The 17,607-nt window shown below is 38.2% G+C and overlaps 1 protein-coding gene across 6 annotated transcripts in view; it reads right to left on the bottom strand.

Annotated features, from left to right (window-relative positions):
* The window catches only part of Slc45a2 (solute carrier family 45 member 2), a 65,650-nt gene that overhangs the window by 17,442 nt on the left and 30,601 nt on the right, over nucleotides 1-17,607 (bottom strand). For 5 of the 6 annotated variants that reach the window (XM_087189275.1, XM_087189277.1, XM_087189276.1 and 2 more), the window contains 2 exons: nucleotides 10,024-10,475; nucleotides 7,945-8,121 (listed from right to left, as the gene is read on the bottom strand). In XM_087189275.1, coding sequence (XP_087045401.1) covers nucleotides 7,945-8,121; nucleotides 10,024-10,408 — 562 coding nt within the window. In that variant the 5' untranslated portion in view covers nucleotides 10,409-10,475. Of the gene's footprint in view, nucleotides 1-7,944; nucleotides 8,122-10,023; nucleotides 10,643-17,607 lie in introns of those variants that run through there. The other variant, XM_087189278.1, reaches the window with a different exon arrangement.

Raw genomic sequence — 17,607 nt, forward strand, 5'->3', positions numbered from 1 at the left:
GGTGTGCAGTGGATCTAGATAGATGAGCTTATTGGGTGCCAGACACTGTTCTAAGTGCGTGGCAGATACTGACACATTTGATCCTCATGACAATCTTTGAGGAAGGTATGACTAGTTATTTTCAGTTTATGTGTTATAAAGTTTCCACTAAGAATGAATTAGTAAAAAATAAAACCATTGCTCCTAAAGCAAATATATGGCAAAGTACCTACAAGCTTCTGCTCACATCATTTTGAGCAAATTACCAACACAGAGTCTTTTTAGGTGTGATTTTATTTAAAGGCACTTTTTCTTGTTATATACTGTGTATTCGTTGCCCTTCAATGCATGGTTTACAGCATTATAACTCAGATCTGTACAAGCTTACCAAATACACGGAATTTTCTCTCTAAGGCACATCAAAATCTTCTTGTGTTTAGGAGCATGAAACAATACTTCAGCACTACATTTTGGGCCCCCAAATGCAAAAGGCATTGGCACCAGATATGCCATGAAAAAATACTTGCTTATACTGCTGGAGAACTAAAACAAGAAAACAGAATGAACGGTGCCTTGTTGGAACTCAGCTGGGAATGTGCATGTTAGGTGACTCAAATATTTACCCACTCTCTAGATCAAATGACAATAGATGGGCTACAGGTATTGATTTGGCACTGCAAATAAATTTTAGGAGTGGGTGAACTTGTAAATATGTAGTCCACCAATAAAGAGGATTCACAGTACTTTTAATCTCTTTGTTAGAAAAAAAAAAGAAAGCATAGTGCTGAGAGTTTGCAGCTCACAGAGTCTACCTTCCACAGGTATGAGGTGGGAAGAGCAGATGGCATGGAGGGAGCTGAGAATTCCTGGTCCTGAAGGAGCCTTGGGGGTGGAAATGGAATGAAAGAGGACTCAATTGTGACAGCTTAATCTGACCACAGGAATGTGATGGTGCAATGGGCATCCCAATAAATATCACTGTGGACAGATGACACTAAACTCAGATCTTCTTGCTCCCAAATCTCTGCACTATGAACTGCTAAAGATTGCACTGCACCCTGTGGAAAAAAGGAGAGAACGTTCCACACTGAAGGCTACGAGTTCATTCTCCCGTGGCAAAGAGATCAACAATGAAGCAATTAAACTAGACATAAGAATTCACCCTTTATTGTCTTTCACTGAGCATTAGATATGCTATAAGCTAGAAAATTTGCCCTAAACAATGCCAAAATCATACCATTTTTACTTAAGCAAATAAATGCCAAGAATATGGAAAGTGGTACTGCCAAAGGTATATGCCCTGAAATTGCAATTTAAAAATCCTTGTCTTTAATTATTTGCTAATCAGAGCATTTTTTACAAGTTAATATTTTTGTACATACTTTGAAAGCAGAAAAGTTAAAAGAGGTTTCACCTACCAAGGTACTCATTCTTCTTCCAAAGATATAGAAGGAGTATGTTTCCTACTAAGTCATGCATTACAAATTCAACTTTTACAGGCTTGGTGGGAATATAGGCTATCATGTAAATATAAATATTTGGCATCTAATCCTTTCAAATGGTTCCTTGCCCTGTTTCTGTGGCCATTCCCAGGCTGTTCATAACTGATATTATGTGTATTCACAAGTCTATGAGGCAACGAAGCTCAGAAATGTTAAGGCTGTGCAGCAGGTAAGAGGAAGAGCAACAATTTCCCATCATGCTTCACCCATTCCTCCCACCACAGAATAGAGCACATTACTAAGGTCAGCAAGCCTGGGGTTAAATCTAGTAGAAGTATACTTTGGCACAATGGAAGAATTTCCTACAGATGAGCATGGGTTTGTGAGCTCGCTTGACTCCACAGCCTAAAAGGCACCCAGCGGTAAAGAGTCTGTGTGCCAAAAGGACATTGGAGATCCACCAAAGCCACCCTGGCTGCTGCATAACCAGGGGTGGAGAGATGTTACAGTTACCTTTAAATATAAGACAGGAAATAGAAGAATAAAATATCTCCTTGAGACCCAGTAGAGTCATTTCTTTAAAAAAAATGTCAGAAATATTTTTGGAAATATTTTGGCAATGAATCCTTCAACTTATTTGTGAAGCACTTTTGGAGCCAAAACTACAGCTGTGAAATGAATACTGGGAATTTCCATTTGCTGGGATGATTTGATTCTTTAGGTGAATACTATCTTCCTGTTAATGAAAATCAAAATGAATCCTGACACCAAATATGCTTTTGTCAGAAAATGTTGATTCAAGTGTAATGCTATAGTCATTTGTTCGCCAAGTACATGTAAATTCAAAAGCTTCAGCAGGTACACAAAGATAGAGCAGAGTGATAAAGAATCACCTGTTCTTTTTCACTCCATATTTTAATATGGTCTTCCATTCAGAGCAAGGGCACTACAGTGAGGTCACATATTGCTGTTTAACTCTTCAGAATTCAACTATTCATTTTTTAAATAGGGAGAGAGGAATGGGGGGGGTGAGAGAGGTGCAGAGAGACAGAGAGAGAGACAGAGATGGAAAAAGTAATAAAGAATAAGCCCTGACATGATAGAGCATGCCTGTAATCCCATTACTCAAAGGGCTGAGACAGGAGCACTGCAAGTTTGAGATTAGCCTAGGCTATATAGTTAGACTTTGCCAAAGCAAGAAAAGAAAAAGAAAAGAGAAGAGTAACATTTTACATAACATAAGTAATCTTATCTGTGATCCCATTGATTGAGGACAGGCCCAGGAACAAACAGAAGAGAGATGATTATATGTATAATATATAATCAATACATATGCAGGTTTGTATACACAGAACAAGGCATAGTATATTTTATGAAAAATCTGGTAGATGGTTATGAATAACAGATTATTTGTCATTTTCACTTCAGGACTTTAGGATCTACATTACTGTAGATACTGCACTGTACTGACTTATAAGAGGAAGGTTTTAAAGTTATTTTTCTGCTAAAGGAATGAACTTGATTGAAGCTATCCATACACCCTCATTGGTCCCTCATATGAACAGAGGTGCACACTGGAGACATTGGGCTGAGGTCAAGAGGTCAGTGCCGGTCAGGAGACAAAGCGAAGTAATGAAGTGAGCCTATTTGTCTGATTGCAGCAATTTTTCCTGCTGTTTATTTCCCTTGATGTAAAATCACATGGAATACAAGCAGGGTAACAGAAGCAAGAGTCTCCTTTTACACAACTAACATATCTAAATGTCTGTTATCTCCAAGACAATGAGAAATTTATGGTGTAATGAAAGTGATTTGAAAATGCAAAAAGCTAAAGAAGGGTAGAAAATGACAAGGGCCAAGAAAGAGATGACATGAAGAGAGCCGTTGGCACTGGACTGTTTATTTAAGTGAGAGGCAGTCAACTGGCTGCTTCATGGGGTGGGTCAATTTTCCTCTTGCTACCAATTGCCCCTTCCCTCCAAGGACAGGGGCTGGGGGGAATTTAGAAGCCCTTGAAAGGAAGATTACACACAAAAGCCTGAGAAATGCCATGGAGTGACACTCAGTATCCAAGGTCTTTAGCTGTCCTCAGGAATGTAAGAGCCTTTGCGCTTTTCTATTTATTTGAAAATTCTACAATATCTCCCATATGCCAAGAAGGAAACGGAAAGGAATTGTGGATAGAGGAAAGAGGAGAAAAGTGATTATGTTCCCTACACATCTCGTTTTCCCTCCCTCAGGAGCTGGGCTGAGGGACAATGAGGGTAAAATCACAAAGGGTCATTTTATGGGCTGGATCATGGCCCCACCCCACTTCACATCTTCATGTCCTCACCCCTAGTGTGATGTTATTCTTAGAATCTTCAAGGAGGTGATTCAGGTTGAATGAGGCCATGTCAGTGGAGCCCTGATCTAACAGGACACACATTTCCATAAGAAGAGGAAGAGACAAGGGGAGGCCCTGCACAGAGAAAAGTGCCTGTAAGGACACAATGAGGAGATGAGGAGGAAGAAGCCAGGAAGAGCAGCATCCCCAGAAAACTACTGCTGACACCTTGGAGTTCCATCCCCCAGAAGTGGGAAATATAAGCTGCTCTATGAAGTAACCCACCAGCAGTACTTGGGCATGGCAGCCCAGGAAGGCTGGAGAGATCCAGGAGAGGTACAAATTCAAGATGTGTGTGTGGTGAGCTACACCCTCACCCATCTTTTCTGGTTGGGTCTGTGACCTCATGGACACCTTTATGTCACTCCATGTTGTAAACTTCTGTTAGATTATTTTGTGGATTGAGTTCAAGGTCCAGTTAGAAATTACATGCAATTAGAAGGTAGAGAGGGGTTTCCTTCTTCTTCTTCTTCTTTTTTTTTTTTTTCTGGTATGGGGGATCAAACTCAGGACTTTGTGCTTGCAATGCAGGTAGCAGAACCACTGAGCTAAATTCCTGGCCCCAAGAGGGGTCTTCTTCAAGGGAAGTGGGTGAAAGTTTCTGAGCAGTTTTGATCTTTAAAAAAGGCAGAAAAAACAGAGAAGGACTTTCTGAAGGAGCAATAACCCAGAACATGGAGAAGATGGGGCAAGACACAGTAGCATTTATTTGACCACCTACAATGTGACTGATATAGGGGGAAGAGATGTAACTCCCAAACCTACTAGATATCTGAAATGCGAGTTCGTGTTCTCTAAAACCAAAGAATGAATTCTAGGAACAATGGAGATTAAGAGTAGGAAAAATTATTGGGAGAAAGAAAGCTTGTGCCTAACAGAGACAGAAGGGGACCGGAAAGTGGGTTGCCCACTCACCCCACTTTTCAAAGATGTTCTATACAGCAAATCCATGTGGTGAGGCAGGCACAAAGTGGGACAAAACTATAAGACCCAATGGAAATTTACAAGGTGGGCATGAGGTGGCACAAAGTCATGACCAACCAATAAGATTACAAGTACAGTCACCCAGGTAATATTGATTAAATGAGGATCAAATGGGAAGACAAATCACATACAAGGAATTTCCCATTTAGAATATCAATCACTGGTATCTATCTCTAGGGGAAGTAGTACTTCTTTTCCTTTTTATAATGCCAACCAGTGAATGTGCCTCAATTGTTCTCCATGTTGGTTTCTTGCTGTGTTGGCTCCTGGAGGGCTGGTGCCTTAAGGGCGGCCCTGTCTACCTGCCAACAAGAAATCTAATTAACTTACCTATCTATAATATGACCAGTGGTGGTAGAAGACCAAGGGATGCAATGAATAAAATAGACCTGGTCTTTGCCCTGGGAACATGTTGGAATCTTCTTCAGACCACAGAGAATGTGGAGGGAGTAATGCAAAGTAAACCTTCAAGCATGGGATAGAAATAGTGTCTTGAGTCTTGATCCCTGACAAGGAATTTGTTCTTTATTCTAGTCAATAAGCTAGAGAGTGCCCTGTTTATCATTGGCTTTTAGCAACAGAAATCTGGAAACCATCAGCTGGTTCAATTGTAATGGGAAAAAAATGGAGACTAGAAGATCTGTTAAGGGATAAATATTGAAATTTAGACATGATGTAGTGAGAACCTGAACCAAGGCAATATCAAAATTGCATGTCTTCACTGACACAACACCAAAATATCAAAATGGGTATATTATCTTAAACTCATAGCAATGCTACCATGTGCAAGCCTTGGAAATATTTTCAAAATACAGAGGAGGTTTATAATCTAGTAGCAGAGATAGCAAAGCATAGGTCATTTGGGAAGGCTTCATACTGTTGTAAGCCAGGTGTGTCAGTTACTTTTCTCTCATTGTTGAGACAAAATACCCAACACCCGAAGTTAAAGGGGAAAGGATTTATTTAGCTCACAGTTTGTAGAGGTTTCAGGCAGAGTGGCAGGTGGCAGAGGAGCAACAGTTCATGGCAGCAGAAGACAGCAAAACCAAACAAGCAAGGGAACCTTAACAGAGTCTTTCTGCCCCTTTTATCTTATCCAGGCTACCAGGATTAGGGTGGTAGTTGGTTAAATTCCTCTCCTCTCCCCAAGCAATGGGAGTCAATGTTTAACCACTGACTCTCCGGGGAAAAAGCCATGGTTTATAGCTTTGCTGATTTGTATAGTTTTCTCATTCTGTATAGTTTCAGTACTTCCACCGTGGCCAATTTCAAGTTACCGATGGGAATTCAACACACTAAATTCCTAAAAATTGGACAATTTATTCTCACAAGCCAGTGTGAGCCAGCTCTAGGACACAACAGCTCCTAAGGCTCAGCTTTCACATCTGGACAATGGAAATCATACCACTTCCACAGGCAAAGGCTGAGATAAGAAAGAATACATAATACAGGGTTATTAGCAGATAGGACATATCTGATGAATATTCATCATTTACTAAGCACCTACTATGCAACAGACACTGTTCCGGGAACTGAAGATTCATCAGAGAAAAAAAAAAAGAAGGGTCTGTTTACCTGAAGGTGACATTCTAGATTGAAAGAAAACAAAATGAGATGTATGTGTGGATGCATAGATGGATGGTAGACAGACTGACAGATAGATGATGAGTAAATATCTGTATAGATGGATGGATGGATGGATGGATGGATGAATGGCTAGGTCATCTGTTTGGTAGTGACAATTACTAGGAAAAAAATTAAACAAGATAAAAATAAGGGGAAAAAGAGGAGTGGTCATACTACATTAGATATAGTAGCCAATAAAGACCTTACTGATGAGAAATTTGTGAGAAACCTGAGCCAAATGAAGGCATCAACCATGGTTTTATGTGAAAAAAATGGTCCAGGAAGGGAAGAGCATGTGTTAAACCCTGAGGTGACAAAGGCAGAGCATGCTACAGGGACTGCTGCAAGACAGGTGTGGTAAGAGCCCCTTAGTGAGTATTTACAGATGGGAAGTTCTGGGGAAAGGAAGCTTAGGCAAGGAAATAAAGCTGCTGTGCAGGAGGACCAGTGGGGAAGTAGAAAAAAGTTCCAAACCCTAGCCATGTCTTCAGAGCCTTTGGACATCTGGAGACATGGAGGTGAGGGCTAGTGAAGGACCAGGCTGGACTTCTACTCCCTGGCCTTTCCTATAAACAGCTCAGGGAGAGAACTGCTTACTCTATTGCACCAGCCTCAGTTCTTCATGCTTTCATCATTCAAGTGTTGCTCAAATTACAGAGATCCACCAAAGGCTTCCATGTGCTGGCCCTACTCTTAGCTCTGGAGACACGGCCCCTACCAGGCCATGTAAGGCGATTCAATACATTGAAACATAAAATAAATATAGCAGCCAAGCTATAATGCAATCATATAAAGTGGCACGATTGTGTTCCCCTTCTATGTATATATAAAAACCTTCCTAGACCACAGACCGCTGTCAATTAATATTTGACCCTCCTGTCATCTTTGTACAGCAGTCATTGGTGCCCTAAGTAGCATTTATCTAAACAAATGATGTGATAGCAATGCGGATGACAACAGCTGCAATGAATCCACAGTACCCCGTTATCCTCCCAGCATGGACTTTTTCAAGCCAGCAGGAGAGAAATCTCAAAGACACTCTTTTTAAAACTTGGTTTGTTTGTTTTTTAAAAATGTGCTTCTTAGGACACAAAATCATCTGGGGTCCTTATTAAATAAAATACAAATGCCTGGGCCCCATCCCAGAACCACCCAGTCAGAATAATCAGAAGCCTGAATTTTCAACAAACTCCTAAGGAAGGCTGGTGCTGCATTTCTGATGTCTGAAATCCATGGCTTTAAAACAAAAGTAAAATATACAAGGTTCTTTTCACTCAAGGTCTAATCCCTCCACAAATGGTTCCAAAGAAAACTCTTACGTAAATTTCCTTTACAGAAACTCTGCAGACCCAGTCACAAGCTGACTTTGTTTAGAGAAATCCACTGGGAGTCAGTCTTGTGATGGGAGCATCACATCAACTGATCCATTCATTTGAAACATTTCACATGCAGAAACACGGGATGGCTTCCACTGAAGTGCCTTTCTGTCTGGAGGGCTGAAGGAGAGACTTTTGAAATACTCCCTACCTGTGAAAAGGGCATGGTAGTGGAGGCCCCTCTCCTTGTCTCGATGGGAGCAGACATCAAATAGGTAGGCTTTGATGGGCCCATCAATGAAGTCAGCAGCAAAATCAAAGAGAACCACACCTATCATGGTGACGCTTATGGCCCAAACCAGCTTCCTCCTTGGGTTAAGAATCAAAGCTAAAAGAGAAATAAACAGTAGTCTCCTAAATCTTGCTTTAGAATGATCCACATTTTAAATTTCACCTAAACTTTTTGTCATTAAATCATTTCCCTTTGCTTTCATTTTCTTTTGTTTCTCCAAATTTAAAAAAAATTTGTTTTTTTTTAAATTCTAAAAATTATGAAAATGAATGAGTGCCCAGAGGAGACAAGTCTATAGATAGAAAGTAAATTACAAATTGGCTAGGGCTGGTACATAGCCAGAAATGGGAAATGAGGGCCAATAGATAATGGGTCTCTTTTGGGGGTGATAGAACTATTCTGGAATTAGAGTGCAGTGACGGTTCACAAAACTTGTGAATATACTAAGGAATACTGCGTTATGTGCTTTTAAATGAATTTTTGGATATATAAATTATCTCTTTAAGTAAGAACTTATGCATATTTGTTGTAAGCAATTCTAATGCCTCAGAGAAAGCTGAAGAAATTGCTTCAGCACCCAACCCCACTGATGGTTTTCCTCTGGGAAGGAAGTGACTTCCCTTTATTCACTTCTTCTCATGCAATGAGTATGCAGCTGTACCCCAAATGCAGCGCTCCTCAGTCTCTAACAGTCCCTAGCGATGCTTGCACTATTGCATAGCCATTATGAATGAGGTCATTTAGTACAGGCCTAACCTTCTTCAACCAACTTTCCCTATATACTTGCATTTCAGTTAAAGAAGAGCAGTCTCCCATTTTTTACAGATAAAATATTCCTCCTAAGGATATGCTGCCACTCATTGACACAATCTGTGATGGAAGACACATTGTTGTGTCTCTTCTTTACAATATATTTTTAAATCTAAGAATAGTGTGTAAGATATATTTAAAATTAAAAATTTCTGAGGGGAAGGGGAAAGGAAAGAAGGGAAAGGAAAAATTATGAGAAAAGAAAAAAATGGAAATGAAATCTATGTAAATAGGAAAGGGTGGAGGGGTGAAGGGTGCACAGGTAATGGGGAAAAAAATAAGAACCAAGATGTACAGTTTCAAGCACCCAATGATAAATGTAAATGTATTCTATACCTAAAATGTACCAATAAAATAATTTTTAAAAAATTAAAAATATGGATTATAAAATTAAACAAAAAATAAGCTTACCCCCCCCTTTCTCCTCCAGCCCTTAGAGGTAACTATTTTTACCAGCTGTTGTTAATTCTTCCAGAAATATCCTACATTTATATAGTTGTACTTTCTCTTGAATTAATATACATTATACCTCATTATTCTACTTCATAATCATCTATTCTGCTGGCCTGAGAGTTAACAGTTTAAAAAAATGCCCCATTCTTAAATTTAATGATTCTTTTTTTCAAAGTACTACTACTAAGTGCCTATTAATTGGTAGCTGATTCATGGCTAGAAAAAGGGCTTTACCATCAAATTTATTGTTGTCTAGAATTTGCAATGCAGAAATGTCTCCTTGAGCTGACAAGCTGATGTCCAGTACTCATTAAAAGACTACAGAAAGTCGTGAAAAGAATTAACTCTTGATTAAACACACAAGTGACTGATGGAAATGTTTAAACAAGAGTTTAAACATAAAAATGCTCCATAAAAATGTGGTAGATGATAAGTTGAACAAGGTACTCTATAAGGCATTATGGATTAAAAAACAACTCAACTGATAAATATGTAAAAATATTTAATTTGATAAAATAGATAAAAATTTAACGCTATTTTAAAATCTTCACAACAGTCAGAGGAAATGCAGGCTGATGTTTCTAGAAGTAAGTGTTCCCTGATCACAGATTTTGGTTCTCTCAAAGGTAGAAGTTCATTGCAGTTTAGGAGAGAGCAGCATCATAACCAATTTCAATCAAATGTCAAAGAGCTCCACATTCTCCTCTCACATAATTGCCCCGGGAATCCACTTACCTGATACAACAGCATCTCCATTGAGGTACAAAGCCATGCCCAAGAGCATCATGATGCCCAGCGTGAGGATGTAGGGTCTCCGGCGACCCCACCTGGATTGGCAGTGGTCACTGGCTGAGCCCACCACAGGTTGCAGCAGGAATCCCAGGATGGGACTAAGGAGCCATACCACGCTGTACAGACTCTCGGGCAGGCCCACACTGAGCAGCACTGGGGTCACATAAGCTGCCTCCACCGCATAGCAAAACTCTCGGCCGAACATGGCCAGGCTGTGCATGACCAGTCGGCCCGTGGGTCTTCTGGGTGGCTCCATGGAGCCAAAGAGGGCATCTTCGGTGAGGGACTGATAGGTGTGGGTGCCAGCCTGCCCACCATTGCTGCCCATGTCCACAGAGTGAGAAAATTTCCTGTGCGGTCCTCAGGTCTGTGCTCCAAACAATCTGACAGGAAGCCTGAGGAGCAACCAGCAGACGTGGTCAGGCTGGGGGAGGGGCTCAAATTCTTTCGTGCTTCTAAGATCACAAGTTACAATGAAAGGGAAAGTATGTGTTGGTGCTGGAAAGCATGACAGAGATTAGCCCGTGAACTCTCTGGCTCCTTAGCCTGTGTGCATGTTTTTAAAAAGGCCCATTTCTCTCTCTCTCTCTCTCTCTCTCTCTCTCTCTCTCTCTCTCTCTCTCTCTCTCTCATTATTACACATAATCACACATGGCTTTGAGATAATAATGTCTTATTACTTGGGTGAAATAAAAATATGAATGAATCCATATCTTTGTTCTTATTCTTGTTTTTGGTACTAGACATTGAACCCAGGACCTTCACACTGAGCTATATCTCCAACCACATTTCTATTTTTCATTTTGAAATAGGGTCTTACTAATTTGCCCAAGTTAGGCTCCAACTTGAGATTTTCCTCCCTTAGCCTCTCACAGATCTTGGATTACACATGTGCACCACCACATCAAGTTTATAAACTTATTTTTATAGACACAGATGTTTTATCTTTTCCTGACTACAAGTTTTCTACACATAAAACTCAAAAGTCAAATAACTAGACTTAAAAGGATAAGGTCTCATCTTTTCTCTAAATCATTAGCACCCTGATGTTTTTCCTCTTTGCACTTCATGAATTTTATAATTAGATAGTTGTGTGTTTATTCTATATCCTTTGTTAGTAGTCTTTGATCTCCTAAGGACAGAGATTAGAACTATTTTTCACCTTGTGCTTCTAGCTACTTTGAACCACCATCTAGCATGATTCCTGGTACCTTATAGGTTCTTAATAAATATTTGCTAAATTAACTATTAAATGAATAAATATAATCTACATTTTGCAAAGCCAACCCACCTGCCTTGTTTGCTTGGACATTCTGCCTAGTGTTCTTTATCTTATGGGACTACATTTGCCAGGGTCCATTGCTGTCTGGCTTCTGAGAGGTTTGTCTAATGGGAGGCATTGGTAGGAAGATTGGGAGTGGGGGGGTGGAAAGGTGTCAGGGGTTTTCTGCCATTTTCTTTCTCTATCCTGGGATGGTAGATCCACCTTCCACCAGGAAATATTGGCTTCTGATTCCTGCATCCATAAGAGTCACCCTGCCCTTTAGATTTTGCTCCTATATAGATTACCTCAGTATCTCTGCACTTTCATCACTATTGTAAATGTTTTATGTTTTCTTTGTTTTAAAAACACTGTAGAGCAAACAAACTTAATGGACATGTATAGAACATTCCATCAGACAATAGAGTATACATTATTTTCAGCAGTTCATGGAGTGTTCTTCAAAAGAGATCATATTTTAGGATATAAGTCTTAAGTACAGAAAAAGAAGCAATTCTTCCTTGTCATCATATCATAATGGAATAAAACAAAATCAAGAGCAAGAGAAACTATACACACATATGGATAATGATAATTTTACATTTAAACAATCAGGGTGTCATTGAAAAAATCAAAGAGGAAATTGAAAATTTCCAAGAATCAAATGAAAATAGTAACACGGTATAATAATATCTCTGGGATACAGAGAAGATAAAGAGGGAAATTTATGGCTATATAAAAAAATCTATATCAAAAAAATCAGAGCCAGATTTCAGACGAGATTGGACACATTCAGAGTGGTATAGCCATGGACAAGAGCAATTTCAAATAAATAATCTCTAAATAAATAACTATCACAAAGTCTGAGAAAAACAAGAACAAGCCAAAACCAAACTGAAGAACAACAAAAAAATAATAATAAAGATCAGGGTTGAAATCAATGAAATAAAGATTATGAGAACATTATAAAGCATAAATAAATTGAAGAGTTGTTTCTTTAAAAAGATAAGACTGGGGCCCAGAACCCGGAAGGAAGTGCCCCCACTGCCATCCCAAGCTCCTAGGGCAGAGAAGCTGAGCCGGCCCCAGCATCTGGAAGGAAGTTTCCCTGCTGCCATCCCAAGCTCCTAGGGCAGAGAAGGTGAGCCAGTCCCAGCACCCAGAAGGAAGCTCCCCTGCCACCATCCCAAGCTCCTAGGGCAGAGAAGGTGAGCAAGTCCCAGCACCCAGAAGGAAGCTTTCCGGCTGCCATCCCAAGCTCCTAGGGCAGAGAAGGTGAGCCGCATGGGCGCCAGAAGCACCCTCCCCCCCGGATATGAGAAGACATGTAAACAAGCCTCAAAAACAAACTTCTGGATCACCTACAGCAACCCCAAAGGGAAACAAGATGGAACAATCTGATTCTCAACAACCTGGACTCTCTGAACTGGCAACAAAAGAGAATTTGGGAAACACGAAATCAGAAATAATTACTCAGATAACAGAAAAGATTTTGCTCATGGTGGAAGACATGATTAATAAATCTAGAGAGGACACAGATAAAAAAATAGAGGATCTGAGGAACATGATGGAATCCCAACATAGGAAACAAATGGAATCCATAAAACAGATGCAAACAGATTTCCAGGAGATTAAAAACTCCACTGAAAATCTGCACAGCAGAATGAACCAATGTGAGAATAGAATTTCAGATATAAAAGAAAAGATTGCAATTAGTGACCAGGAAAAGAAAAATTGCTTTAAAATTGTAAAGGAACACAAGAAATCAATCCAGCAGCTGCTAGATGATGTAAAGAAGAATAACATAAGACTGATTGGAGTCAATGAAGAAAGAGGAGAGAGTGCAGATGACATAAAAAAACTGTTCACAGAAGTGATGGCAGAAAACTTCCCAAGCAGGGGAAAAGAACTTGACATACAGATAAGTGAGACATATAGGACTCCAGCCAGCCTTGATCAAAAAAATTTATACATAGGAATATAATAGTTAAGATTCCAGAAACCCAACAGAAGAACAAAATTCTACAAGCAGTGAGAGAAAAGAAACAAATCACATACAAAGGAAAGCCCATCAGAATCACAGCAGACTTCTCAATGCAAACCCTCAAGGCAAGAAGAGCTTGGAGTTATGTATTTCAAGCCCTAAAGGCAAACAGCCTCCAACCCAGATTGATGTACCCTGCAAAACTATCTTTCAAAATTGATGGAGAAATAAGATACTTTCATGATAAAGAGCACCTCAGGAACTTCATGAATATCAAACCGGCACTCCAAAAACTTTTAGACAATACCCTAGGAAAAGACAATGAGGATCACAACCCCAGGAAATCCAGCAGAATGAATCCATTGGGCATGACAAATTAAACGCAAAGGGGGAGAATCCAACAAAAAGAAAAAGTCATGACAAGGCTTTTAAAACTTTTAACTTCATCTCCCTCATGAGTGTATAATTCAATCTTGTTATGGTATTGATTAGTATTTTTCTGATTCTAGAGTTGCACACCTTTCCTTGTGCTGTACTGGCTATTTATCATCTTCTTATGTCTACTTTTTAATTGGGGTGTCTATTAATGAGCTGTAAGAGTTCTTTATGTATTCTGGTCATAGGTTATATGCATTGTAAATATGGTCTGTTTAAGGACTACTTTCCATTTTAATGATGTCATTTAAAGTTCTAAATTTTGATGGAATCTCATTTATCAATTTTTTTCTTTTATACATCATGTCTTTTGTATACTAGGTAGTTCTTGCCTACCCTAAATTCATAAACATTTTCCCTTATAATTTCTTCTTAAAGTTTTATACTTTTAGGCTTTCATATTTAGGTTCATAAATCCCTTCAAGTTATTTTCATGTATGGAAATAAAGGGTTAAGGTTAATTTTTTATATATGGATACCAGGTGTTCTAGTGCCATTTGCTGAAAACACTATCTCTTCCTCGGCTCTTGAATTGAGTTTATATTCTATAAAATGCTAAAGTTAAATAATCTTTCAAAACTCAGTGGACCATATATGTGTGGTTCTATTTCTAGATTCTCTGTTTTATTCAAATGATCTATATGTCTTTCCTTACACCAACACTGCTTTGATTACTGTAGCTTTAGAAGAAGTCTTAAAATTAGGTACTAAATGTCTTCCAACATTGCTTTTTTTTTTAACTTTTCTAAGTCCTTTGTACTCCTATGCAACTTTTAAATTTTAATATCCAATTCTTCATTTATAGCAAGTATACACAGACCTGAATTTTTATATATACCTTGTGTTTTCTAATCCTGCTAAATTCAAATACAAGTTCTAGGGGCTCCTAGATTTCTTAGTATTTTCTCTGTAGATGATCATTTCATCTACATATAAAGATTTTGCTTCTACCTTGCCACTCCTATCCTAATTGTGTCATTTTATTGTCAGACTATTTTGGTAAGGCCTAGGTTTCAAAGTTTAATGGACAGATAAAGAGTATGCATATCTGCCCTTGTTCCCCACCTTTAGGAGAAAGCATTGTATCTTCTCCATTCATATAAGGCATTCTTGCTGGAAGTATGGAGTACATGTCTTTAATCTGTTGAGAAGGTTCTGTTCTACTTCTAGTCTCCTGATAGCTTTTACCATGAACAGCTGTAGAATTTAGTCCAATACTTTTTCTCCAACTAGTGACAGGATCATATGGCTTTTTCCTTTCCTCTGTTAAAATGATGACTTTTGGGGGTGGATCTTCCAATGCTGAACCAACACTGCCATCCCTATAACAAAACCACTTTCTACATACTGCCAGATCTGACTTCTTATAGTTTGTTTTGTTAAACAAATTTCTATCTATGTTCATACTTTTCTTCTTCTATTATCTTTATCCAGTTTTAGGATTAGCACAGTGTTGATTTCCTAAAATGAGGTGAGAAGTGTTCCTTCTTTTTTCTGCTTTGTTTGACATAATTTATCAGTTAAAATGTATACGAGCCTGTTGTTGTCATATAGGTAGGTTTTCAAGCTAGGAATATACTTTCTTTAATAGGTGCTATTCAAATTTTATATCTCCTAAAGAGTTAGTTTCATTAATTTGTCTTCCAAGGTACTTCTTAGAAGTTGTCAAATTTATTTCAAAAAAAGACTTTAGTAATGTGCTTTCTATATCCTTTTAAATTCTGTAAAATCTGTGGTAATGTCTCCTAGATCTTGATATTGTAATTTTAAAAATGTATAATTGATCGCTTCTTGGCCTTTTGGCTAAGATCAAGTGTAAAAATGTATAATAGATATTGTGTAATAGGAAGAAAAGGTCTAAGGGAGCAGGGGAAGTGGGAGGGGTAGGGGAAAGGAAAAAAGGGAAAAGAAAAAATATGAGAAAAGGAAAAAAATGGAAACAAAGTCTTTGCAAATAGGGAAGGGTGGAGGGGGTGAAGGGAGGGCAAGGGAAGGGGAAAAAAAATAAGAACCAAGATACTCATGTAATGGTACAAGATCCTAATGATGAATGTAACTGTATTTTATACTGAAAATGTACCAATAAACTTAATGGTGGGGGGAGATAAGACTGGGGGCTGGGATTTAGCTCAGTAGTTCCACCATCTGCCTTGAAAGTGCAAGTTCCCAAGTTCGATCCCCAGTACCAAAATAAATAAATAAAAAGATAAGACTGATAAATTAAACTTAACCAAACTATCCAAGAGAAAGAGGGAAGATCCAAAACAACACAATTAGAAATGAAAAGGAGGATATTAAAACAGACAACCCTGAAACCCAGAACATCACTAGGGCCAATTTCAAAGCCTATATTCTAATAAATGGAGAATATAGAAGAAATGGATAAATTTCTAGACACATATTAATTAAAAATTGAAACAAGAGGATATTAAAAATTCTAAACAGATTAATAACAAGTAATATTAAACTGTACAAAAACTCTTGTAAGAAAGAAAAGCCCACAATCAGCTGTATTCACCACTGAATTTTATCACATCTGTAATGAATTAACACAGCATAATAATTCCATGCAATAGAAAGGGTAAAATGCTTCCAACCAGGCCAGGGATTTAGCTCAGTGGTGCCACCACCTGCCTAGCAAGCGCAAGGTCCCTAGTTCAATCCCTGGTATCCCCCCCCCCCCAAAAAAAATGCTTCCAACCTCAACCTATAATGCTTCCAACCTCATCCTATGATGTCAATATCACCTTAATACTACACCTGGTTAAGGACACATGCACACAAAACTATAGACCAATATGATGAGCATACATCTAAATATCCTTAATAAATACTTGCAAATAAAAATCAACAGCATATTAAAAAGATTATACACCATGATCAAATAGGTTTCATTCTAAGGATACAAGGATGGTTCAACTTATGGAAATAAATAAATGTAATGCACCACATAAATAGAATCAAGATTAAAAGTCACATGATCATCTCTATACATGCAAGAAAGCCTTCACAAGATTCAACATCTCTCCATGAAAAAAGCCCTCATTAAGCTAAGTATTGAAGGATCATACTTCAACATAACAAAGGGTATATGTGAAAAATCCATAGCCAATATCATACTGAATGGATAAAAACTAAAAGCATTTCTTCTAAAATCAGGAAAAACAAAAAAGTCAACTCTCATCATTTCTATTCAATATTGTACTTGAAATTTTCTTCATTGAAGTTAGATAAGTGAAAGAAATAAAGGGGGTACACATAGGAAAGGAAGAAATGAAATTATCTTTTATTTGCTGATGTTGTGATTCCATACTTAAAAGACATAAAAGACCCCACCAAATGACTTTCAGATTTGATAAACAAATTCAGCAACATAGCAGGATACAAAATCAACATTAAAAATAAATATGATTTATATAAACCAATAATAAACTAGATGAGATGAAAACAATTCCATTCACAATAGCTTAAACAAAACCTGTGAAGTTACCTAACCAGGAAGTAAAAGGCCTCTACAATGAAGAGTACAGAATAATAAAGAAAGAAATTGAAGAATACAGAAGAAGATGGGAAGACCTCTCATGCTGTATATTAGCAGATTAAATATCATTTCAACTACCATCTTACCAAAAGCAATTTATACATTCAATACAATCTCCATCAAAATAGTAATGTCATTCTTCACAGAACTGGAACAATCCTAAAATTCATATGAAGCACAAAAGAAAAGCCAAAGTAATCATGAGCAAAATGACCAATACTAGGGAATATCACAATATTCTATTTCAAAATACACTGCAAAGGCACAGTCCCCAAAACAGCATGGTACTGGTACAAGAAGACACAT

This window comes from Heterocephalus glaber, unplaced genomic scaffold, assembly GCF_053883595.1.
Source record: "Heterocephalus glaber isolate CG9 unplaced genomic scaffold, H.glaber_assembly_v1.0 deba00001538, whole genome shotgun sequence".
Lineage (NCBI taxonomy): Eukaryota > Metazoa > Chordata > Mammalia > Rodentia > Bathyergidae > Heterocephalus > Heterocephalus glaber.